The following is a 27,242-nucleotide window of genomic DNA, read 5'->3' on the forward strand; positions in this document are numbered from 1 at the left end:
ATATCAATCTATCACATTGGAAAACAAACCTGAGGCCGTATTAGAGTAACGGAATGGACTGCCTTCTGGAAAATTAGTACAACAGGTCATGAAATGAGTACTGTTTTTCAAGGTAAGGTGAAACACATTTCAAGGTTTTGGGTGATGATTTCTGTGGAACTCTCAAACCTTCAATCAGAAAATCAATGTTCTAATAGAGTGCTGCAGGGATGACTATATTTGTAGGCTAGCATCGTACTGGTTCCATCGAATAAAAGCCAATAGCCATTGGATTTTGGATTATTGCAGAAAATAAGCTGTTATAATGATACATAATGATACTTATAGGTTTTGTTCAGCAAGATTATCTTCACAAAGGAACTCCACCTTTAGGATTTTTGAATCATGAATGAATACACCAGTGAAAAACTATTTGTTATATGTGAACAAACTCCACCACTGTATCCACAACAAGGCTGTAAAGCAGACTCGTTGGCGTGATGACGTTTCAGTCGACTCATTTAGCCACTTGTTCACAATCACCTTTTTTAAGACACAAAAGCTTCACAATTCACTTGAGGGGTATTTACTGACGTAGTTTATGTCGTAGAATATGTTAAAAATCAACCAAGCGTGTGTAAACCGCAGACCTTATTTTAGGTTTCTAAACAAAAACAAAACATTTAAAAAACCACTGACTTTGAGACGATGGAACCTGAAGTGCAAAATGCTCACTCATTTCCAGGTTTAAGGACATATTTCTGCAGCACTCTTTAGGGAATGGTCAAAGAAAAGCAAATAAATGCGGTGGAGTTGGAAGTAAAGAGAAAAATAAAGCAGACAAGACAGGGAGAAATGAAACTTACTTGTGAAAGAATACCCTGGGAAGTCCAGTGGAATACAGAACAGATGGGAAACCATGATGAGGAAACAACAAAACAAAAAGAAGAAACAAAAGTCAATGAAATGAGAAACATGAACAATGAGAGAGGGCATCGCTTTCCTGCCACACCATTAACCCACCGCCACACTGGTACTGAGTCTTATTACATGCTTTGTCTCCAGCAAGTCTCGCTTCTCTTTGTTCTGCAGCTAACTCTGGCTTTGATAATACTGCTACTGTATTATCCTCAACATTAGAAAATTGTCTTTTCAATCATTTCCCGCTCAGACGTGACTTTGGTCGCGCAGTAGCGTTTCAGCATTTTCTTAAAAGAACACTGGCTTTCTGGATGACAATCTCATGCTTCTCTGAAGTAAAATAACACATTACATGACAACTTGCATGCAATTTAAACTGATTCCTCCATGTCTGTTATCATTTTATTTCTGTTAATGATGCACTGAACTAGGCTTGAGCTCATCCTTTATGTTATACATAAAAAACACTTTCTAGTTAGACTGGTGTAAAATCAATAAATACATCAGACACTGAGTTCTGCTGGGACATCTTGAAGTAGGACAAAGCCTCTTTCTTTCAGGAATCAGGATGCCGAGGAGGGTTTGTTCTGCAGAGGCAGTAGGGGGATGAAGCACAGATGGAAGCATGGCATAGAGGCTGGTACAAACTAAAACAAAGATTTATTCATGAACCTGATTTGAAAAGCTGACTGAGAATTAGATCTGAGGCCTTGGTACACTCACTCTGCAGTGGATACAAAGAAATAAGGATAATTCTGGTTCATTATGATTTGAGTCATTCATTCTATAAGAAATAATCGCATGAAACCAACAAAGTAAATTGGGAACAGCGTCTGACACGGCTATTATCACCCACTAATGTCCATGTAAACATCCATCATAGTTTAAGGACAGACTTTCATGTGTAGTTTTGAATCATTCATATTTCCTGCACAATGAAGGATTATTACTAAAAAAATAAAAAAAATAAATAGAGTGGTTTAGATAATCTGGCTAAACTGTATTACAACCTTTCTGATTGCCTGACTGCTCCTGTTTCCGGACTTTATTGAATGTTGCGATGTCACAAATCTCAGAAATGACTTTGGTGAGTATGATGTTATCGTAACCAATAAAAAGGGCAATTGAAACTTAAAAAACAATAAGAGAAAGTTGTGATGAAGCAGAATTGTCTCACTTTCTTTTTTTTTTGTCCACATTGGATTTAATGAGTGTGGCTGTAAGGCAGTACAATTATTAAGAGTGATGGCTCACATCTGTCCAATAACTAACACCTTTGTCTATGCAATTATGTAGTATCATGTTACTTACTGGATAAATGTACATCTTAGAGATGACTCTTCTTTTCTGCACAGCATTGACCCTGTCAGCCTAGAGCCAATTTCGGACCTCTATTGGGCCTAATTTATCCTTCAATGAGAAAGCATTATGTGACACGCTGCTGCACATAAATAAACACGTAATTGTCACATTTGGTGTCAAGCCGGCTCGTTCTGATTGACGACAGGTGTTGCGCACCTGCTCTTTGCTGTAAGGTTGCAGATGATGCCATATGCCTAACACAGCTGTGATTTGACGCCAGATTATTCACCAAGAAAAATGTAAATGGTGAGAACACAGAGGGTGGCAGCGAACTTCCCTCATCTGTCTGACAAGCAGGTATTCTCCTTGTATCGCCCTTGTTCCGTCAAGGTGACTTCATTCTCCTTTCTCCCAAACACAGACGGATAGAACATTTCCTCCATTTCATCATGTGCTGCCATTTCCTCCACGAAATATAAACAACCTTGAGCGGGGCTTGACCCCTGGCAGCTTATATTAACAATGTGCGCCGTTACCGAATTATAAATACTGAACTGACACTTCTTCACATGGAGGTATAAATCAGCTATAGAAATGCACAAGTACCTTCCAGAAAGCTTTCACAGCTTTCAAAAGGCAGAGCTCTGTGGAATGGAAGGAGGCACGGTGAGCCTTAAACGTTGCAAACAGTCATTAGGAAAGAAGCACATAATACTGTCCAGTGATGAAGGACACGGGTTTTACTTAGTTTACACTATTAACCAAGTTGGATTATGAAGTGGCACTGGGAATTATCATTCCCTTTGGCCTGGCTGAAAAAAGGCCTGCACTGGGAGGGGATGGTGGGGGGCTTGGCGTGAGAATAGAGGAGAGTAGGGGCGAAAGCATCTGGGCTCAGCTAGACATGAGCAGGCAGTGGAGTGAGCAACAGCATTAGGTTCAAAGCATTGAGTTCAGATGTGCGCTTACTGAGGGCAGGGACACGAGCAGCGAGGGCAGTACTTACGGACTGGCTCAGTCTTGAAAGTGCTGGGCAGGCTGCTCTCGCCTTCGCCCTTGCCGTTGATGGCCGACATCTTGACCTCGTAGGTGGTCTCTGGCTTCAGGCCAACGATGGTGATCGCGGTCATGTCTGTGGGAGGTGAGGTAGCGTTATTCCAGGCAGGTATAGAGGAGACAGAGAATGAACAAGGAATAAAGGCAAAATATATGCCGTCAAGGAGATTATGTTTTCAGTTTGGTTTGTCATAAGGATTACTTATTTTTCACTTGTGTTAACATTGAGAGATTGGGCCTATTTTCTTGGCAGAAGTCCGAGCTCTCCGAGTGTCCGTCTAAAACTTCATGCGCTGATGAGTAGGCTAAATTAGAACTCAGTTATTCATGCGAAATGTCTTCTGTGAAAAACTAGTACTAGCTTCTTTGTCCAAAAAATATTGAAATACTGAAATATGGAGATACTGATTGAAAACGTGCATGGAATGGTCACCAGTGAGCACATGGGCGAAGAAGAGCAGCATCATGAAGAGCAAATGCCAAAAAAAGGGCAAGTTGTTGTAATTACAGTGGGGTTTTGGTTTATGATCACTGGCATATTTAATAGGATAATACGATTAAAGATAAATTGTAAAACAAATTGTGCAACGTGTAGTACAGAGAGAACGCTATTAGGCGAGCCTGCCACTGTAATCTATAAATGTAATTTGAATGGGTGAAGGGAATTAACTAATCATACGGCAATAAAGCATTTTGATAGCCTCAAATATAACATGTAGTTTTTGAATAATTACTTTAAGTGTGCACTTGTGTTGTAAAACATTTCATTAGAGAGACACTGTTATTACCATATTAGCAAGGCACTGTAGAGATTTCAATCAGGATAACGCAGATACACACACACACAAACACACGTGTTTCTTGACTTTTGACATAAAGACCGACTTGACTGATATGTCCCTGTGTATCACAAAGAATAGGTGACTGCTTGGGGAAACTGTATGAATATAACAAAAAATACAGAGACCAGACATCCAGGTTAGTCCGGGATTGAAATAATGAATCATTTTATACTTGTTTTCAGTGCTAGCAAAGACGTTTATCATGTTCTGTCTGACTCATTATCACCTAACCCAGTATAAAAAAAATAAACAATGCACCACACGCCTGAATTCAACACTAATTCGTCTGTGTGTGTGTCAATCAATCAACGTGCAAGTACGCTAATGGTTAGCTGTCATGCTGAAGAGTTAGCCGTTTCTTTTCTTAAGGTGATGCACCTAATGGTGCTTGCATAGGCGCATGCATGTGCTCGTGCATGTGCGCGTGCATGAACGTACGGTACACTTAAGGGTTCTGGCTAGGGGGTTTTGAAAATATGTCCAGCCTGATAAAAAGCACGAGGCCAAATGAATCCATGGCTGGGCTTTTAGCACCTCCAGTATCAGTAAAACTGATGTCACTGCAGAAGCCCTTTATGATCAGTTGAGATTCCCAGTCGGCCCGCAGTAATTTACCCATGATTACCACATGCTGGTTTCCTCTGCTTCTCTAAAAGGTTATCTCCACAAATCATAATCGTTGCAAATTCGAATGACTTCGGTGTGTGTTAATCATTGTGTTGCTACAGTGCATGCTGACTGCGGCATCAATGACTGTGTATTGATGTCAGAGAAATCAATCTTTTAAGCTATGATGGAAGCATATAGGCTCTATGATTATGGTTAAGGGCTCAAAGCTGCAATATGTAACTAGATTCACAATGCCCTGGCCTATTTCTAACCTTAACGGATTGTTTGTCCAGGCTTTGAGAAATCTGTCTCTGAAATATCTTGTCACCAGCCAAACAAACTGGAGTTGAATGTAATTTGGTTTGGGATGCTCACAGCATTGGAAAATTACATTAATAAAAAGTACAACAGGAATGTTTCAAAGGTTCTGTGGACCTTGTCGAGAGTATTAGTGAAGACAAGTAAACCAATAGCTTACACTGAGCAAATAATGATGTTCTCCAACAATTCAACATGCATTTGTGCCAAACAGCACTTTGTTGCTGTTCGTATCTGTAATCTTGGTCATATATTGTGAGCAATCCTAGGAACTACAGCACAAATAATACTGTTGTTTTTTTTTGTATTTGAAAATACAGCATTTACATTGTGTTTTATGGATACAAACAAACAATTCTCCTGGCTTTGTTCATTTTTCAAATAGAACCCTGATACAGGAAACATATTTTGACTTGTGTTTGTCTCTTTCGATTGGACAACACTGACACTAATGCAACAATTAAAGGATGTGGCTTGAAATATTCTTTATTTTGGTCAACAAATCCCATGAAAAGACCACAACAATGTGCTGTCTGTGTAGGCAAAGACAACAACCTTATTTGTTAGATTTAGAATCACATCATTGAGTTAGACCGCTGGACTGAGTTGAGTTTATTACCATGCAATGTGCTCATGGTAATGTCATTTCAGCCAATCCCACAGAAACCTTCCTCCTTTTCATTTTACCACTGTTTGAATAATGTTTGCAAAAAAAACAGTGTCTAGCTTTTTTCGGAAATTATTTTGCCGGTTAAAATATTTAATTGATTAAAGATTTTCATTTTCATAAAAAACTGAATGGGCTTGGGTCCGAGTGCCACAGACTAAGTTTAACAGGTTTACAGGGTTCAGTATAAAGCAAAGCAGCTACTTTAACTTTGACATGTAGCTTCATGTATGGGCCCACTGCAGAAGGGTGGGGTATCTATATGTGGCAGTACTGCATTCAAACATGTGATGGCAGCCCTGGTTCACAATATTATGTGAGACACTTGTAACTCAAACTCAATGATTCATCTTTAATCAATGACAAATCACATACTGGCATGTTGTATCTCAAATTACTTAGCATTTAGCATTCCTGAATTTACATATTAATGCTACAAATATACTATAAAAAACATATGTAGGCATGTACATTGCAACAGGCATGGTTCATTCAGTGCAAGGGTGTTTTGGAAAGGCTTTCATTTCTAAGTTGTGGGGTAACTGATGTTGTTGAATGAGATATTCTCTGTAACATGTACAGTTGGCGTGTGGTTGCACGTGTTTTGTTTTGTGCAAACGCTTGCACGACAGGCGGCTCTTGGGCATTGAGTTGACAGCGGAGCATGGAGCATGTCAGCCACTGACTGATACGTCCCATGTGGCAGACAGGACGAGAACCATCCAGATCTGTAAGAGCCTCAAACCCCTCAGTGGGACGGGGGTATTATCTGGGGCCTGTCAGTGTCTGAGCTGACTGTCATTTAGGCTACACTGTGTTCCACCGCTCCTCGTGACATCAGCTACTGTCGAGTTTGCATTAACTGTTGTTGCTATCCGAAATGTTTTCGGTAGTTTTGGCCCAGATTTCCCTTCTTAGATGTATTTTGAAAGAAATAGACCCGAAAATAATTGTTAATGAATGGATAGAGTAAAATGTGAGTGTTGCAGAAATTTAAGAACCATATTGATAGAGAAAATGTTCTGATGAAAAAAACTCGGTTTTCTTTTACTTATTACCATTTGGCATATACATTATGTTTTGGCACTACAGTTCCAAATGTGCTTATGAACTGAAAAGAGGGAGAGTAGCTACTGTTGCTGCTGGTACACCGGAGCCCTGTTTGTTTATTCTTTCTTTCAAACTGAAGTTTGATAATATATTATAGAACTATTATATTTTCGCGAAAGCTCCAACGTGAAAAGTCAATTCAGTAAAATGTCAGTTTCTCTTTGCACTGTAACAATTACAATAAGTGGGTAAGTAACGTTTCAATAAAAGGCAAGATCTGAAGGTCAATTAGCTCCTGTTTCGTTTGGGTGCTGAGGATTGAAATAGCTTAAGGGGGAACTGATGCAGGCGATGCATCCTAAGAGACCGCAGAAAACACTGCACCTGAAGAGAGAATCTTAAAACATCCATTGCATCCAATTTGCTTGATTGAAAGTATTCTTTTAAGGCTTTCATGGTAAATGTGTGTAAGTGGTGGTGACTCAGGGACTTAAGGAGCAATGTAACACAAAAGAAATATGCTTCAAAAAAGCCCAACAAAAGACTTCTTTGAAATTATTTTGGTGAATGGGTTGGATAGATTTTTGACAGGAGAGACAGCTGACTCACCATCACTAGCATAGTGCTCTTTGCCAGTCCAATCCTGGCCAGGCAAACGCCATTCCACTCTGTACTTGATAATCGGAACTCCCCCCATGGAGTCAGGCTCTTCAAACTTCACCACTGCTGTGCTGGAGAAAGGTTCCACTTGTTCGATTTCTGGCGATGATGGCACCTCTGCAATACAGTGCAAAAAAAAAGTCTTTTGAAAAACTCATATTAAAAGTTAGCAGTGCTGCAAAGTTTCCCATGAAATAAAAGAAATTCACAAAGGGCGTGCAACTCACAGTATATACACAGTATGAAACGTTTATTGATTCACATGAGAAACAACTTGGCACTGAAAATAGTGCAATTATATAATGTTATGTAATTCAAATTGCATTTTTAACACATTATGATAAGCTCGTTATTGAAAGCTAATACTTTATATGCGTATCTGGTTTGTTGTATGAGATACAATGTAGGGTTGCAGGACTGTGTATGTGTGCCTTACCAAGCTATCTATTTGCATGGGCAGAGAGAGAATTCGATTTGAATGCATCAGAGGAGCTGAGGTATCAATCTGGTCGGATTGATACCGGGCACTGCAACACCTACTGATAATGTCCTGCTCTAAATCAGCCCCTTTGACACTTGTGGTGCTGGCATGCCTCCGGTGCCCCAAAGTCTCTGGTCACCAAAGTACTGCAGATCTGTTGGACATGCCTGAATGAGCCTGCAGCGACAGCTTTACCTCCAGCCCGAGTCACACTTTGATTTATGAAGATAGGGCAAAGTGTCACAGAGATGGAGCACCGTACTCGATTCAGTAGTCCTCTGTAGATACAATATGTTATGCTGTCTTTTTTATCTTTCAGGGGAAGGGCCTAATGGCGGTAATCAGTATGCCAGGTGGGTGTTAATTCCATCCATTCAATTTGGGTTTTCTTACAATTACTGCTCATAAAATGTGATAGTTAATTCGGGTTTTTTTTTTTTTTTTAACCGAGTGACCTTTGCTCTGGTGCATCGATAAAGCTAAAACTTACACTTTTGCATGAGAAAATGTATCTTATGGATGGATTACCAAGACATTTACTAATCACATCCAGGCTGCCTTTAGGAAGAACCCTTTTTAATTTTACTGACGCCATGACCTTTCGTTTAGCGACACCATCAACTTTCCTTTTTTTTTGCTCTGTCATATTGTTCTGTGTTATGAACGACTTTCTTCTGAAACCACTGCTCAGTGCTGGTAAAACAAAGCAACACTGGATGTTATTCTCAGGCCGTGGTGACATTTGTCTTTTCAATGCGACTTTTGCCATCAGATCATGCCAGGACGCATTAACTGTCAAGTCTGTGCGCTCCAAGGTCGGATCCGATCAGCTAGACCGCATGCCAAGGTGGTCCGTTGAGATCCGCTGTCAGAGTCAGAGTTAGGTGACTGCTGATGAAAACCCAACAATTCCTAATTTTACCGCTTCAAAACGAAAGCTTTTAAACAACAACATAACAGACAAAGTTTATTGTGAAGAATTTATAGGAACATGCGTTTATCAGCGAATGAGCGGAGCTTTGTTAGCGGCGATTATTCAATAAAGCAAGTCTACTAAAGCAGAAAAATTAACAGGGGACTTCCATTGTCAAGAATTTATAGAACATTTAATTAGTTTATCCACCGTTTGACCATGAAATATATCCTATCCCTATCCAATCAGGCAGATCCTACTGAAGTGTCAAGTATGGACACACGGCTGAGTTCTGGTCAACCATTTATGCAAGTCTGCAAACTTCCAAGAGCTGCTCACTACCATCATGCAAACAGACACACAACTGGAAATGCTGCTTCTTTAAGGATAAATCTACTGGATCGTTGCTGGATTGTTTACCATTAGCATGTAATGCAGAAACAGTTTAATTACCCTTGAAATTGAAATAGCTTTGTTAAGTGAAGCTCGTTGCCTCGTGCTACTTGTCTGATTTTGACATTTCAATGTGTAAGGTGTGAGATGTATTTGAGTTGGGTTGCTTTCGGAACACTCTTCAGTGACGGTTGGAGGGAGTCCCTTTCGGCATATAATGAGTTATGCAGCGAGAAATCACCTCAAAGGGCCTACAGTATATTACACAGTGGCAGCAGAGGTTGTTAGCACAATTAACTCGACCACTCTGTATTTAGACACGGTCCTGAGTGACCTACCTCCTTCAACGGGTCCAAAACAATTTGCATACCAAATAAAGCTAACACAAATGATTTGCAGTGCAAAGAAAGTATCACTTAAAGGACACATCCACGGTCATTAAAATTTTGCTCATTACTTGCCTCACAATTCTGTGCATATTCTCTCTTTACATGCTGCCTTTTGGGCATCATTTTGAATATAGTTGCTCCCTACACTGGCTTTAAAATGTTATCCATTACTTCGAATGGGCCTTGCGCCTGGTTACATTGCCCCCTGTGTTTCCACACAGGGCATTTCGCGGTGGGTGGTAAGATCCATAAAGTCATATCGTTTTACTGTTTCTTCTCTTTGTTTTGTTTTTTTGCGCCACAGGTGCTATCACATTATTTCTAGGCTGTAGAGTCATCAAACCACCAATACTTCGCACTTACCCCCATTTGGGATTTTATATTATTTAGATTTTTCTTAAAACTGTTGTTTGATAAAAAAACAAACACACAACAAACTTTAATTTAAATGCAATGCAAACCTGCTTGGATCAGAAGGAACTCCTTGGACTCAGAGCCCATCACATTAGTTGCTGTGCAGTTGTAGCTCCCAAAGTCATTCTGAGAATCGGGGGTAATCTGAGAAACAGAAAAAAAGACGAAAACACTGAGAGGTCATGCGGCCAGGCACTGCAGGCGAACAAGAATAAAATACTTCTGGGAACGGAGTAGACCTGTGAAGAACTTGAACATGTACCTTTGAGGATTTAATCATTAGTTATCGGTTTTGTGTCATTTAGCAGTTTAGTCATTGCTGAATAAGAATGATTCATTTGGAAAACGGTCGTGATGCAGATGCTCAGATATCCAGTGTAGGAACAAATCATCCCGCACGGGTTCATTAGCACATAGCGCACCATACTCAGTATCTTTCTCTCAAACTACTAATTAGCTATTCATGTGAAAGATGGCATGCCCTGACAATATTCTCTATATGTTCTATTAACCCTTTTGCTTTTATATGTCAGTAAGGTGTACCTCCAGGTAGCTGATGGTTGGTGTGTTGTAGATCTTCAGGTTGGTGGTGTTGGCAGAGGGCAGCTGGAGGCCGTCTCTAAACCAAACCACTGAGGCTCCGGGGTAAGCCTCCACCTCACAGCTGATGTTGGCCGCGTTCCCCTCCCACGTGTACACTGTCACTGGACCCAGGATTTTTGGAGCATCTGCAGCAACACACAGGGGAGAGAAGATGGAAAACATCACAACAGGCATGTTTGGAACATTTGACTGATACTCCTTCAATATGGTTCATCCGGCCAGAATCAACTAACCACTGGGAAAAGATCCAAGGGTTTATCTTTTTCAAACAATGATAAATACTGGATGTGAGAAGGCAGGCTTGTGCAATGGATCTGAATCATCAAAACATTTGAACATTTGAACATTTTTCAAGGTCTATGAGAGATTTCGATTTGGAGGAACCATAGCCCCAGGAGAATTCAACTGAACTTACACTAGGCAACAAATAGATGCAATGTTGACTGGAAATGCTTCATGTAAATATGAATCTAAAGTGAAGAAAGTAGATACCAATGTTGCACAGTACATCCAGGCGTGGCAATAAATCATTAGACAAAGCATTAGCACTGTTAGTACAATTAGCCTGTAATTAGATATTAAGATGCCTGGTAAAAGAAAACATACTCGTGCTTCAATGAAAGAGAACAAATTAAGAAAAAGTTAAATAATGTTGCACACATTTATGAGAAAATGGATGTTAAGATGCATTTTCACCTTTTAAAAGTTTTTTATGGATTTTGTCTTTAACCGCCTGATAATCTCCAACAGCGGAACGAGTTCTTTATCCCTTAGTAGCTAACTACAAGACTTTCAGAATCTCAGAATTGCTAGTCCACTCACACTACACGACGTTTGAGAGTGAGAGCACAGAGTGTGTGAAAACGTGGAGAGAGGAAATGTTAATTGATTCTACATCCTTTTTCCACAAGCATACGTATTATCATCAAACCCGTCAAATCTCTGTATGAAAAATCCACAGGACTGATAGGAATCTGGGAAAGGCCACACAGATTCTTCTATTTGCAGCATCAAGGAATTGTGGGATGGCAATATTGCCTCCATTCCCCGAGCCTCCTCTTCTCGGCATTTCCAGCTGATGTTATCACAGCTTACCAGAGAGACATTTCATTTAGAAATCTTTGCAATCAAAAAAGACGTTTAAAAACACACTCCCGGGGGCAGCTGGAGCAATCACAACAATGCTGATAGAACCTGGAATCTTAATGGCAAACAAATGCTAAGTATAGCATAATGACTGTATTTGTCTTACACCTGTACATTCAACACAAGGTCTTTTTATGGTACCCATTTCAGGTTTAAAGACAACCTATGAGGGGTTTCAGGAACATTAAATAGCCAATTTTACTTGTGACAAAAAGTTGGTTTTATTGAGAGATGAACCAGCTCAGCAATTACAAAAACTCCAACGCCTCACAGGGCTGATTGCCACTATTACACAGTGAGTCACTCGATCATGAGTTAGCGAGCGAGCCTGGACTCAACAGAAATAACTGAGCTGGACCCTGCCACTTCTGACTGCTATCAACAACTTTAGGTTTTGATGGAAAATTAGATCCTTCCTCCCTGTGACACCTCTATATTTGATGCCTGCAGGGATACCAATAACACTGCTACCATTCATTCTATGGTCTAAGTGCCATTTTGTAGCCCACTTTGATGTGCTCATTGAATTGAATTGATACCATATGGTCAGAGCTCTTAACCCGGGAGCCTTATTCACCAGCATCGTAAGAGGCCATAACAGGAGATGGCAATGTTTTTCCAGCAGTGTTTCCTCTTATTATATCCTGCTCACATCACTGATTAGTGCTTCTGAATGCAGTGAAGTATGCTTTGCTTCCTGCGCGCTATGAAATGCTATGGCCCCTGACACTGCCGGGGCTTTATTTCTGACCCTGGATCCTTGAAAACTCTGCAGTGTGCTGCTGCTGGAATTGATGGCCGAGGCTGAGTCAATAAACGCTCCATCTCCTGCAGCCCTGATTAGACTCTCACTCTTTCTACCGATGCTGCTTTGGGCTCTCGCTGACTGACTACAGTGCCTGTGACCTGCCTGTTTGATTTCCATAGCTTCCTAGCCTGGTATAGGTGAGATTATTGATACGTTTGCAAATAATCATGTAGGTCACCTACAGCTAGGGTTGTAATGATATATTGGTATACCGGCGGGTTTTAACATTGATGGTTATCATACCGTGTGCATTTTGTTATCTACAGTAGTAAAAACTAAAATAACACGAGTGTGTGTGAGAGATAAAAGTAAAGAAAGGATTAGCTTGGCTGCCTTGTTTTACACCAACAATATATGGTAATTGTTCAAATTCATAGCATATTATTTTAAACGCTCAAAGCTGATGTTATTTTTCATGTAGTAGTTATTTAACATGCTACAGTGCTGATAACATTAACTTAACATGTTTTGTTCATCGATCCGTTAGGGATCATTGTAACTGAGAATAAGAAGAACAAGAACAAGAACAAGAACAAGAACAAGATTAAGAAGCAGAAGAAGAAGAAACCATGATATTTTCTGATGGTAATCGTACCATGAAACTCATATACTAATAATATAATATAAATATATTGTATGTATTATACAGTCCATACAGCTTTAATACAGGTTAGATATAACTACTATTTGTAGGAATTTAGGAATTACGTATTTTGTCACCTTTGGGAGTGAGGATTTTAATTCTTATCCATGATCACAAACAAAGATAAAACACGGGATTGTGTATATTTATAAATAAATGTATGTATCTACATACTGATATCCGTGTACGTGCATAACATGTATTTATAGTACAGATAGTAGCTTATTAAAAATTGTTGAATTGAAAAAAGTAAAAATACTCTACTTTTTACTCTCCTGCCATTTACAGCCATGTTGTGGATACTTGCGCTCATGGTGCCCGTGGTGTAGTTTGTTTATATGTTAGCTTTTTACTTCTGTGGATTGCATTCATACTTCAAAAATCATAAAAGATGCGTTCATTTCTTGGATTATTTTCTGCAATACTCCAAAAATCCATCAGAAAAATCCAATCGACTTTTTTGACGAGGGAACCAGTGCGGTACAAACTTCCAAAAATACGTCATCCCTGCAGAACTCTATAGCCAGCAGGACAGAGACAAGTAGATATGGGAACTGCTTGCAGCTTGAACAGCATTATTATGAGAAATTCATGCTAAACAAACCTCAGCTGCTGACAAAACGGAGCTCAAACAGAGAAGTTATTAACACTTTCCTATCAGTCCTTCAGCAAACGTAGACACACTCAGCCAAGCTAATGGGATCATGCTGTGCAGCAGATAGGAAGTTCCATGCTTTGATAAGGTGTTCATTGTGTGAGTGGGCGAGTGGTGATAGAGGGGACAGAGAGTGAGAGCTGTGTTCAAGACAAAGCACCTTTTCTTATCGATAATTGCTTGGCAACAGTGAATCAGCTACCTGATTACTTGCTGATTACTCTATCAAACGGCAAGTCCTCAAACAACTCCATCAATGCTGCGTCGTGATTATATCTCTGAGCAAATTGCTGGTGCATTGAGAGCAGGGCATATTAATCCAATTAAACGTTCATTGGCTTCATTTATCTCTTTATTTTTGACCATGCGACATTCAACAGATTCCAAAACAAGATCAAGTGCGATTTGGCTTCCATTGTGCACATCCAATCTTTCCAAGGATGTGTTTTGAGAATGCCAAGTTACATCGGGTACATTTCTGAGTCTGCAATGCTGACTGATGGTAAAGTATGTTGGGTTCTCCTGAGGATAGCTTCATTTTAAGATATACGATCTCTGTGTTTCAAAGCAGTTTTGTTCCGTCTCTGTAGTCCAGCACATCATATCACGACGTTATAACCCCTATCAGTCTCTAATATACGTATAACTGCTAATCAAAGACAAAATGGTTTGCACAAGCATTTTAGTCTAGAGTTAGGATGCCCAAAGAAAATAGTAATTACACTGTTGCACGGATTTCTAAGCCTCAAAAGCCACTGTACCTTGAGGCTATGTCAGAAATGAGACCCTTGTTTCCATGGCAACCAATCGCAGTGGTACCACTGACCCAGCAAACTCTGCTCTCTCACTTATCTCCAAAAACAGAGGTGACTGGCCAGACGCTGCATCCTGAGACATATCCTTTGGTCTTAACAAGCACCACCCCTGGTCCTCCTCTGATTTTCAGATTTGAATACGTATCTACTTGCATCCACTGCAATGTTTTTATGTTCCTTATCTTTATATGCTCCTATAAACTGCAGGGTTTATTGCGAGGTGTGTTGTTTAACAGGTTGAGGCCGTTTTAATTTAACACCCGGAAAAATGAACATAGTCAGCTTTGTGCATCTGATGGCAAGCAGCCTGTTGTAGCAGTTATGTGTCAGGTCAAGCTTAGTTTGAACATAGTGTGGTCATTTATGCAACGACTTACTATAAATGGGTTGCAGCATAAAACCAAAACGTAGCTCTCCCTACAGACTACATCACCTTTACATTCACACACACAGTGCACGCTCAGTCTTGTGCCGTGCGGTAACTTTATGCCGCTTCGCTTCACTTCACCTGAGATGGGAATTACCGGTGGCACCAATTTGTTGCTTGTTAAAAAGAAACTAAAAACTTGTGATCGTTAAGGTGTTGACTTCAGCAGAATCATTTCGCCAAGATGACAGTTTTCCAAAGACTTGCTGATGCTGTTTTTATCTGACAATAGGTGTGATACAGTAATCCGCACCTTAGGAAAGTAAAGCAATTGATAAATGACTTTAGAATTAGACTTTCTTCTTTGTCAACAAAATAGTCGTGTAATATGGCACTTTTCTGTCATAGTAGTATCTTTCTTTACCTTTTTATCCAAAAATACACAAGGTGAAACTTCACTCCCTGCGACATTGTTTTAATCGCGGGCAAGTCAGGAATTTCAGTAAAATGTGGCAAATGAGCAAAGTAGCAACTTTAATCTAACCTGTTAAAGCCAGGCAGTAAGTGTTGCCTTTACTCCATTGGGCTGCAGAACTATTTACTAGAGAATATTTGTCGAGTCTGTTAGTCTGTGTTTGTGAAAAGCTTGAGTTATTGATTGTTCTGCCTACAGGTAAAATCAACAGCTAATGAACAAAGCCCAGAAGAAGCTGTCAGAGTCCTGTCAAAAGCCATTTTAGGAAACAGAGGAAATCACTACCTGAGCAGAAACAGACATGTTGAGAAAATGTCTGGGCACCAAAAACGTCGATTACAACACAATTACTCCTGGAACGCACTGAGCAACAGAGCCTGGTGATATATCACGATCAAACCATGGGACTCTACAATCGCCGACTAGTCACTAACATTTTTAACTGACTCCTAATTACATGACATTTCATTTGAAGACTGTCCTGGGGAAATGTGGAGGCAGGAGCAGCTGCGGCAGCTGTACCAGGTCAATGCCAACAAAAGACAGATGAATGCCTGGAACAAAGTGTCCTTTTTCGCCTTCATATCCTGACTCAAAGGGACAATTCCGATTTTTTGAAGTGGGGTTATCCATAGTAAGTGTATTACCTGTAGAGTAAAACTGTACGTTGCATTTAAAACATTTTCAACACATTTGGCCGTCAGACAATGCTTTTTGACGGGAAACTGATCATGTGGCATCAATCTATGCTCTCTTTATAGCCACATGACTCCTTTTACCGAGCAGACTGCAGCTGCCTCGATCGATTTAAAAAGCCAAGTGCAAGTTCAAATGCTTTGAAGAGAGTATATATCGATAAAACAGCTTCTGTTGCTCATTGGAAATGGCTGTCTGACGGAAAGGTAAAGCGGTAAAATCTTTTAAATATTGCATACACTTTCAGGTGTCTAAAATACTTTTTGATGCACCTGCCCACAGCAGTACATTGCTCTGCTCTCATGCTGTTACTCTTGTTATCTACGACACTGACAATGAAAAAGTACCTCATACAACCCACTTCAAAAAAATCCCTTCAATCACTCTAACCCTTCCTTTTTGCCCAGCATCAATGAATTTGTCATTTTGATACTCACTTTTATTCTTTCTACTGCACATATTAAGGATGTTTGTTGAGATGGGATGCTGTGTTAAAAATATCATCTAACATCTGGCAATAATTAATCACAGACATTTGTGTTTTTCTTCAACAAACATTTCAACGGTGAGATGAAATGTCAAAATGAAAACAGCAAAAGACAAATGCAAAACAGCTGTTAATACTCGTATTCATAAATGAAGTAGGATATTACAAACAAAAAGTGATATTGACAGCAGTGATAAATAATTAGAGTAAGGAAGAGTTGGGTGACTTACAGCGGACTTCCAGGTACAATTGCTTGATGTCCTGTCCGATGGAGTTGCTGGCGGTGCAGAGATACTGGCCGGCGTACGTGAACAGGACGTTTTTCAAGGTGAGCGAGGACACCCGTGCGTGGCTGCGTACCATAATATTTCTATCAAGGCTCTACAAAAAAGAGGAAAAAGTAATTAGTCTCACTTGTAAAGCCTGACATTTTCATAGACGTGGATGCATGTCCTGCTACTCTCTCAGAGATTCCCTCAGATTGTTTAATAGAGTTTTTATAGTTGTTGGTCTAAACACTGAAAGCTTCCTTTAAAAAAAAAAAAAAAAGTCTCTAGTCTGTTTGTAAAGAAATAAAAGGTGAACTGGGAAATGAACTTCATCAACTAAAAACAAACTGTAACGAACACTGTTTGATCGAAAGGTGACCTGCAGTGTGAATAATAACTGTTAATAACAAAAAACACCATGTGATGAGCAGCTGGATGAAGACAACAGAAAAGATACAACACCACAGAAACAGAATGCAAAAAAATGATGCATGGACAGAAATATAGAAGACTGGTGTTATTCTATAGTTTTCTTATTGTAAGGTGAGTGCCACAGACAGGATGGGGACTAGATCTAACTAGGGATTTGTTGACAATAAGAAAATATAGATACACCAGCCTTCAGCATTATCCACAGTGTGAACTTAGAGTAAAGCTCTAGACCCCGATAAATGTCATTGACCCATGTTCAGGGGATTCAGGTGAACAACATCATCACATTCTCAATCACAACTCGTCAAATCCCAAGAACATAAGCTAAGCTTCACACTATGCTGCTCTCGGTACCCCTCTAGCATCAGTGTTGGATGTGTCAGGGACAGTGTGAGGACGCTTGTGACATACATATGACATGGGACACGAACAAGGATCTCCTGGGTGAAAGTCCTGTGTTTCTTTGACCCATCCACAACCACCAATCCAAAGTCGCTCTTTATACTTGCGGTCTTTATACTATGTCAGTTGCTCTGAGCATATTACAATGACGCTGGTGGGACGGCATTGGAGTTATAAGCCCGGTGTGGCATATCCAGACGCTAAAGATTACCTCCGTGCATTGCTGTCAGATGCCGAGACGAGGTTGACAAGGTACACGCAGCAATCTTAAAATCATATGCATGATTCTCAAAAGCATACAAATAAACCAATAAAATACACTTTGTCTCGCACATATACAAGCAGCAATACAGTGGACATAATGGCCACTGAGAAACTATCCCTGCATCAGCATGAAAATCAGCGAATGCACAACGCCCCAGGAAATAAAACTCCTACAGTATGTCGATTGCTGTCCCAACCATTTAACAGTCTAGTTGCAGGTTTACAGGCAGTTTAATTGCAGTTGGAACACTATAATTGCAGTTGTGACAAATTCATTGTTAAACCGTGTTTTTATTTTCCTCGGCAGATCCCCTTCATTGCCTTGCCTGCTCAGTTGAACCTGTTGTATTGTGGATGTACAGGGTCACTGAGGATGCCTTATTCAGAACAAGCTCTCAGCGTGAGCGGCTGACATCTGGGCATACCCAACGACCTCAACTTGCCTTATTAATCATGCGGTGCAACCTAGGTTGATCTGCAGTGTTCACATTACCAACTACAACAGTGAGGCCAGGTGTCCTGCTCCGTTCTTTGTTCTCAGCGACATTAATCGTCACATCTGAGTATTTTGCCAGAAAACTAATGCAAGCATCCCAACAGGACATCGATTGAGATAAAAAAAAAAATGTGCCGCAGACGGTAGCAGGCAAGAAAAAGAAGACATCAATATTTTAGAGGAGCCATGAGGCAGGTCCTCGAAAAAGTCTGGCTGTTAAAAATACAGCAACATTTTTTCTTCACTTTCAAACCAACAGAAGATATACGTCTTCCTTCTACCTGCCATGATTTGTTATTAATATTTTAGGCATTCTAGGTGCATCAGCATTTATGTTTTATAAATAATTGAATGATTTTTGTTGTATTAGCATTATGGGATGAACTGACATCCTCTACAAAGCAAGGGGATGCAGATGTGGCAGAAACATTTCTGCTGTTTACTGAAGATCTGAGGGAGTGTCCTGGAACATTTTTGAAAGGGCAGCATTAATCTTGCCTTACTGCAATGATACAGGCAGAAGCTGCATTGGTCACACTGTTGGAATGTAAACAGGGATAAGTTTAATGAAGAATAATAATTTAATGATACAACAGAGGTAGAAGTGAACAGGCAGACCTTTGAACAGGATTTATTTCATTCCAACGAATGGTTTTAATTATACAACTCTGATTCTTCACTAAAATAATTAAACAGTGGAGTTGTAAGGGAAGGCATTGGATTGGTGTCACACAGTGTCCCCCGTTTGTGCAGGAGCGCCTTCTTTGCTTTGTAGGGCCGAGCTGGCACTCTGTTACGCAAACCGGCAATGCTCATGTTTCACTTGGCATTAATTCTGCAATACAACGATTATATAGGAGGAGTCTAGAGCCAGAACCGGCACAAAACAAACCCAGTTCATTCTTCATTTGTGCTGCTTCTTTTTGTACTAAATTTAAATCAAAGCTGTCACAAGAGTAGTCAGGACCTGTTTTACTTTGAGGATTTTCTTTCCTGTTAGCACCTCTTCAACACCTGTACAGCCTTACTGACTCTATAGAAAGATGTTAATGCGGCATTAGTGTCACACAGGATTTCTGTAAATATTGAATGCAGACTAGGAACAACTGTTCATATCAGAAGCCTAATGGTGATTACAAATAGGGCATGTGAGAATTTTCGAGGTCCTTTCTAGCTCCTTCGTTTGTCAGCTGGCCACAAATCTGATAAATATAACACACCACGATATGAGAACGACTACAGCTCTGTGAGGCTGTAAAGACCAAGCCGTTCTCACACCCTGCTCGTCAAGCCCTCGGTGTCTGATACCGACGCACGGAGGCACCATTTAGCATCTATATGAGATGCACCCGGCTTTCATCTGACTCTTAATAGATCCGGGATGTAAAAGACGTACTTTTATTTTTCAAAAGCACACTATGCATGTTAAGAGCAGAAACTGACACGTCCAAAACAAATGCTAGAGGAGTACCTAGAGCGTCATAGTGTGAAGCTTAGGGTAACTGACCAAGCCCCTGTATTAAAAGAGTTGGGATTGGGAAGGTGTTGTATAGACACTGCGGTGACCAAAATGCTTAAATGCCAACACTAACAATGTTAACATGCTGGTGTTCAACGATAATGTTTAACATCCTGTTTTAAATAGAGCCGAGGCTGATGGGAATGTAATTAGTTTCCCAGGTATTTGATCATGAACTATTGATCAACTAAGAAAGAAATCCAAATAGTTGTTGAGACATTTCACTCTGGAGGAAAACATTTTAGTTTACCCTGCGGAATGCATTTTGATCCTTAATTCTGCTATAATCCTGTATCTTTTTTTTTCTTCAAATCCCCTGTTTATTTTGGCGATATGATGTATGAAAGAATTTCTGGTACACCTTTTCTTTTCTAATTGCTGCCTCCAGCGCCTCCCTAATCTCTATCCCTGATTACAATTGAGGGTCTGGTCACCTTCATTTGTCCAACAAACTTTCTGCATTGTTCTTCTCTTTTAAAATATAGGTTGCCCTAGTCAATACAGATGCTGCAATAACATGGTGGCTATTGTGTTTACTGCTGTCATTCTTGCTGTGATGTGAAAACCCATCTGCTTGACCAATCAAGGTTGATAGACCTGACGGCAATCCCTGAAAGTTCTTTCATTAAGTTTGAGCTCCTGAGCAAGGCCTACTGTATTTTTGTAATTCTGTCATTGAAAAGGACAATTAAACTGATAAAAGTAGAGCTGTTGTTCCTCAGTAGAGCCTGACAAGCTGAGACAACAATATCTTTAATTGGCCACTGCACCCAGAATACAATTCTTGATTAATTGTCTCCCAATCCGGGGGCTGGATCCTACAGGATTTGACACATGAAGGTCAACCTGCGCCTCCTCCAGAAATTAAAACTGATGGTGCATTCAAGCAGTCCATGTCAACTAAAGAAACACATTTTGACATTCAGGGTGCTCCGGTGGCCGAGGGGCCCTGGTGCTAAGTTACTTACCATGAACCTACAAAGCAGATCATATTGGAATAAGTTTTTGTGAAATTGCTTGTACTGTGCAGATTTCGAAGCTGCTCACAAAAACACAAAGTAGAATGGCCTTGCTTCCATTATTTAGTCTGGACTATCTATGAGAACCATATTTACTAATGACTGATGAACAGTAATACAAATTTGTGGTAAATACAACACAGCATTTTGAGCTTTCCAGACCTTGTATGAGTATTGCTTGAACGCTTCATTCAGCACCGCTGACATTACTAGGATTCAGTGGGCAAGTTATTATAATCAGACCTTGATCTGGTTCAAGTGTCACCGTGCTTCCTGAAGTGCACTTCTTGATAAAATACGGACACACTGTAAAGGCTTTGCAGTTCTTTTTTAGCATAATACCACCTTTCAGGATCCATTCATCATCATGAATAATCATATAATACCTGCTTGTTAGCAGCCTGATTCATGCCTATCACAGAGCTGGGCTTAGCCGCTGCAAGCAGGACCAACACTGTTGTTGGTGACAACATATTAGTTTGATCAATGTGCAATAGAAGTGCATTCATCGACAGTTGGTTTTCTATGGTGGGTTACATCAAAATATTTAACATGGAAGCATTTCTGTCTTCACTGCTGTGCAGAACCATAGACTGACAATATCTTCAGACACATAGAATATTAAGAACGATATCTTCACCACAGATCATTGAGACAAGTTAGTTTTATGGTATTCCTGTCTTCAATGTTTTTATCTGCGCAGCCAGATACAAGCTGCTGTATCAGGTTCAACACAATGTCTACTCTTACTTCTGTCAGCCTGTAGAGATAAGCAGATAGGGAAACCATTGGGAAAAAGAGAAAGGGAACAGTAAACAGTTAAGATGATGCACTCTAAACACATCTCTCGACTGGCAATCGTCTAGACAAAGACCAGTACTTCACTACAGCAAACGGCTAAACTTTACATCTACTAATAGCTGGTTGTCTACAAAAGAACAAAAGAGATACAGGGAAAACCACCTACAAGTACCACACTCCACATAGTACTCTGCTACTCGAATCAAAGAGATGAACTACGGGAAAACTCATAACGCAATGAGACAATCACATACTAATACGTATGCTGCAGACGGTCGGCATAGCCTTAAATCACACAACCTGAAATCCAGGTGACTGGTCAACAATGTGACACAAATCCAGGCACAAGATTGGATGGCCTGGTCTCCTAAAAATTGCGTTCCCATACAACAAAACTGCAATGTCAATAACGTTTTGAGGGAAACTCATTTTTGGTCATATTTTAGACATATCATATATAAGTTTCTTATTATAGTTTGTGGTGGGGTCGGGCTGGATGGGTGGGTCAAAGAGTCAGTGTTATCCTAATGTTCCTTTATGTTCCAAACTAAATAGCATAACAAACATAATTATTTTAAGCTAAATCATAAGGCTACATAAGGCTTACAAGCGGTTTTGTTACCTCAACAAAACCAATTTATTATACATATATTTTTTTTTCAATGCATAACTTTAACCACATGTTTAAAACTGCAACCGTAATCTGGGAGGAAAGGTGTTTCCCTCGAAACGTCATTGACAATGCATTTTAGATGCAAGGGAATGCAATTTTGGAGGAGAAAGGGTTGGAACAGATAAGTAAAATGAACTTGAAAGTGAAAATAGGGAAGTAGCAATTCACTACTTTTGGAAAAACAAGTTGTAAGGACTGGTGCGTGTGCAGAGACTCTTCACACTGTCAGTGTTGGTAGAGTTCTTGCACACAGTCCAGAATGCTGAGCTGCACAAGTTAATTTATTGTGTGCATTTTTATTAACGGTACCATTGGTTCATGGGGTACATTGAGTATTCTCACAGAGAAGCTTAGTAAAGTAAATTAATTGCTTCCCTTGTCGTGCGTGTGGCAGTGAGTGAAGTTAGGGTGTTAAATTGTGTCAGTTCTATCTAGGAACAGTAGTGGAGGGCCAAGAGTTTGCATGTTTGTTTCAAATCAAACACTACAGCAGGGAGCTGGTGTATAAAAGTATAATACTGTTTCATAATTGAATACGTTTCATAATTGAACACGCTTGTCATCATTTTCCATGGCATGCTAAGGTTTGATTTTTAACATCTTGTAAAATGTGATCCAAGGGATGTTACTAAATCGTAAGCCCCCGTAATGTCTGTACCTCAAACGATCACACCAAAAAAGGAATTCCATCTCCTTCCATTGTGCCGGGCTGGGCACAGAAATCTGAGAGACATCTACCTCAAAACCTGCCTGCAAGAAAACCTTTTTTCTCTTCTCTTTTTGTACTTTAGGTGAACTGACCCAGTAAGACCAACATATTGATGAGGCCCCACTGAAGGTGTCAGCTGCTGTTGTGTTTTTTTGAAGTCAAAACATGCAGACTGGCATATGCTAGTCGGCTACTAACATTTAAAACCACTGTGTTAAGATTTAGTAGAGCTTGGTGAGTTATCGGCACGGCAGAGCAGAGAGTGTAGTGGAGCTGCTGGCCTATCAACAACCCAGTGCAGGAATTTGTTTCTGCCCTGAACTGAGCAAAGTCTGAGAACTAACCAGACCATGCAGCAGGAAATAGCAGCATGCTATATGGTCAACATCTACTTTGAGATACTGTGACTGTCTCGACAAAAATAAACGGGGACAAGTAAATAGAGGGAGTTTAATGTCTACTGGAACTAAGTGGATTAAATGTACTGTACTACGCGTCTAATGGTCTACATATTTAGTGCACAACTAAATGTAGTGAGCACTAAATGCGGGCTAAATGACAACACTTCTGCTCTGCATTAAAAAAGGGGTAGTCTACAGTGTAAGTGTAGGCTATTACAACTAGAGTCAGGCTACCATATTTAGTAGCCATACCTCATATTTGTCTGGTCGCGTCCAAGAAGCCTAGAAGGGAACAAACACAGAGGAAGCAAAGACAAACACCGACACAGAGGAGCAAAGTAAGCTTTGTGCAGACTGGATTTACCTGCAGGACATGTGTAATGCTTTCATGTTTGAAGGACCATACCTGTGATTTTGAATGTTTTAGCTCATTGGCTCCAAATAAATTGCAGCCAATCATTTTCCAGCACACACCAGAGTGCATTTTCTACCCTCTGGGTAGTTTCTTTTTTTTTAGGTCCATTGACAAAAATTGTAGGGAAATCAACCTGCAGTGACTTTGATATTGCTAGGTGAGTTAGGTAATCCATCACGATGAACTTTGTGTCTGCTATTGTTTATGGCACGCAACACTAATGTAACTTTGATCAAAACTAATGCAGACATAATGCTCACTGTGATAGATTACCCAACTCAACTTTCAGGAATGTGCATTGATTTTCATACCCAAGTGAAACAAATGGAAACCAATGCTTGCCTGAAAGGTAATTTCAACATCTACAACACAGCTACATGCTTTGGAAAGTGCAGCAGTAATGTGCAATATACATGATTTATGACCAAGGGGCCTAAACATGGATGCATACTGGCATTGTTTGTATTCACAATTAGCTAAACCATTGATGAGGATTACAGGGAATTACTTTCACATTGGATGATACTGATTGATTTTTCTACCAAGATGTATTTTTTACAATTGTGATTCGATCATAAATTAATTACACTTCTCTATTAAAATATTCACAACAGAGCAGAAGCAATATTAAAACCCGACATCATTAAGTTCAAGGTTTTCTAAAAGTGAAAAGGACTATCGGGATTTGGGGATTTCTGGCTTGACAGTTCAATGCAGTCAGGGAATTTACAGAACTGCTCAAAATGCCAAACTGGATTTTCCTAAAGCAGCAAGGGGGCTTCTCAAAAAATAATGAATGTACTGTCATAAGAGAGAATTTGGAGGCACACTGACAAAAAACAGGGCTTTGATACTAATTATGAGTGAGCCATTAGCTGTATCTCGATACTTTGTTTTCCTAATCAGTGGCTTTCTCATCGTGTTATTCTGTGTTTTGATTAACTCTTTCATGTGTGTGCAGAAGACTGGTGAGCAGATCTTTCATTGATTTAAGTTATGTACATCCGGATAATTACACTCTCATGGTGTAAAAAAACATATGTAAGAATGTGGAAAGAACCTCAGGAACACAATCACACTGAAATCCCTTCTTAAGAGATAATATCGTGATAACAACCATTATCATTTTTACGAGACAGTGAAGTTGTAAACAGATAGCGGCAGCCAGTAAAATGACTTTCTGTCATTTCACAACATTCTCAGTGTGTCTGTGCTCTTGCAGTCTTGCTGCTGTGATGTAGAACTAGAATGTGAATGGGAGACAGAGCATGGGAAAACAGAAAACGGACCAATGATGCATGATGATCAAATGACAAATTAGTAACAGCTATCACCAAATGATCAGTGGGATGTTCTGATTAAAGCCTCATTGAATTTAAATTGATCCGACAGTGATAGATAGTAGAGGGAGGGACGATGACGGGCTGTAAATGGAAGAAGATACGGCGTGACAACTATGAGTGGCAACAGGCAAGTCCTGTCTTGCAGGTGGAAGATAAGATTCAGTAACTCGCAAAACAGCCATGAATGCACTGTGCTGTGTGAATGCTTCCACTGATTGGAAGTGATAAATGGCACATTTAATAGGAAAAACTTGGGACACCATGGCTGAATCAAATTCTCTTCTGATCATCTGATATTGGCATTTGTAGAACCAAGAGTCGCAAAATGGGACGTTTGGTTTCTAGAAGGACAAGTCATGAGGTCACTCAAATCAAAAACCATTATGCTTAATCCAAGACGAGTGTATTGAGCACACTATCGACACTCCGCCGTCACTCTTTTGCAAAATATTTACCATTGCCATTATATTTCCTTTCTGCGAGCATGGAACTGAGGTGGAGGCATTAAACCAGCAACAACACTTTTTGCAAGCAAAGCTGTTGGCGCAACACCCAGCTCCACAAGGCTGGGATGCGCTGCATTGCCCAGTATTGTTAAAAATAATGCCTCCATATATTGGAAATCATTGATTTCATTCATCCTTGCTTTTCAAATGAAAAATGTCACAGTGAGTCATGTGCTTCAATGACTAATTGAGCTTGAAGTTGAAATGCTTTTGCTTTCATATGTTTTTGTTAATTTAAAACAATTAACCCAAGATGTGTTCCAGAGCAAAGTCGTTTTTTTAAAGCCCGTTATGGTGTAAATGTGCCAAATAAAGATATATCACTCCCTTGGGCAAGATTTTAAAAGTCTTGGCTTGACTGCATTAAAGTCAGCCTAAAAAAAAAAGGAAGACATTCATGATACTGGGAAGGTTCTGGGTTGAATTTATGAAGTCTCATCCGAGCCCTTGATGAAGGCTTGTTTGACGAAACATTTCAACCCAGTAAATAAAATGGTAAACCGAGGCCAGGGTGAGGGAGGAGAGAGCCCTATATTTTTTTAAGATATGTTACGTGTTCCAACATATTAAAAAATGTACTGCCCAATTGGTCTGGTCCAATTTTGGTAATAACAAAACACATCACTGAGACACATTGCTGCAATGAGTGGTTTATTTATTACCACGAGTCAGCCGAACATTCTGTCAACATCCTGCTGCTGTAAATTCAAAACCCATGTCTTTTAACACTTAACACATTATTGGTGTTGGTCTTTAATGGGATTGTTGACAATAAGAGGAATACAGAACACCACCAGCCTTACTTACCCGTATTGATTTGAACTGGTACCACTAGCAAAGATGCTAGAGACTGTCATAACCGTGGTCTTTTTTTAGTTTGATCTTGTCATACCGAGGTAGAACGGTTCATCTCACAGTGACATCTCTGATGTTACATAATTCATCACACAGCACTAGCTGAATGCAGCTGGACAGAGCCGTGAAGTAGAGCAGGCCAGTATGGCCCACTTAATGTGCAACTCGGTGTCCTTTGAGACATACCAGCACAGGTGTTTTCACTGTGTCTCCAGGAATAGAACACCTATTGTTACATGCACATACATTATTTGTAACAGTCACACACCAACTGTGTTTGATTATGTAAGGCATGGGGTTCCTGCTAAGTAACCACTTTCATATTAACAATGTTGTTGCAAGAGAGCACACTAGAGAAGACAAATAAGAATGCACTCTTTAACTTTGTTTGCTTTTATATTTCATAGAGAACAGTGAAGACAATCCTATTCATATTCTGAACGTTAGCC

At 40.0% G+C, this 27,242-nt stretch overlaps 1 protein-coding gene across 2 annotated transcripts in view; it reads right to left on the reverse strand.

Moving 5' to 3' along the window:
- ncam1a (neural cell adhesion molecule 1a) overlaps nt 1-27,242 on the reverse strand; it is a 227,895-nt gene that overhangs the window by 33,808 nt on the left and 166,845 nt on the right. The window contains exons 9-15 of one of the 2 annotated variants that reach the window (XM_079172237.1): nt 23,927-23,956; nt 16,920-17,070; nt 10,538-10,722; nt 10,042-10,138; nt 7,354-7,521; nt 3,209-3,334; nt 846-860 (exon numbers count right to left, since the gene is read on the reverse strand). In XM_079172237.1, the coding sequence (XP_079028363.1) occupies nt 846-860; nt 3,209-3,334; nt 7,354-7,521; nt 10,042-10,138; nt 10,538-10,722; nt 16,920-17,070; nt 23,927-23,956 (772 nt within the window). The remainder of the gene's footprint in view (nt 1-845; nt 861-3,208; nt 3,335-7,353; nt 7,522-10,041; nt 10,139-10,537; nt 10,723-16,919; nt 17,071-23,926; nt 23,957-27,242) is intronic. The other variant, XM_079172238.1, reaches the window with a different exon arrangement.

This window comes from Pholis gunnellus, assembly GCF_910591455.1.
Source record: "Pholis gunnellus genome assembly, chromosome: 13".
Taxonomy (NCBI): domain Eukaryota; kingdom Metazoa; phylum Chordata; class Actinopteri; order Perciformes; family Pholidae; genus Pholis; species Pholis gunnellus.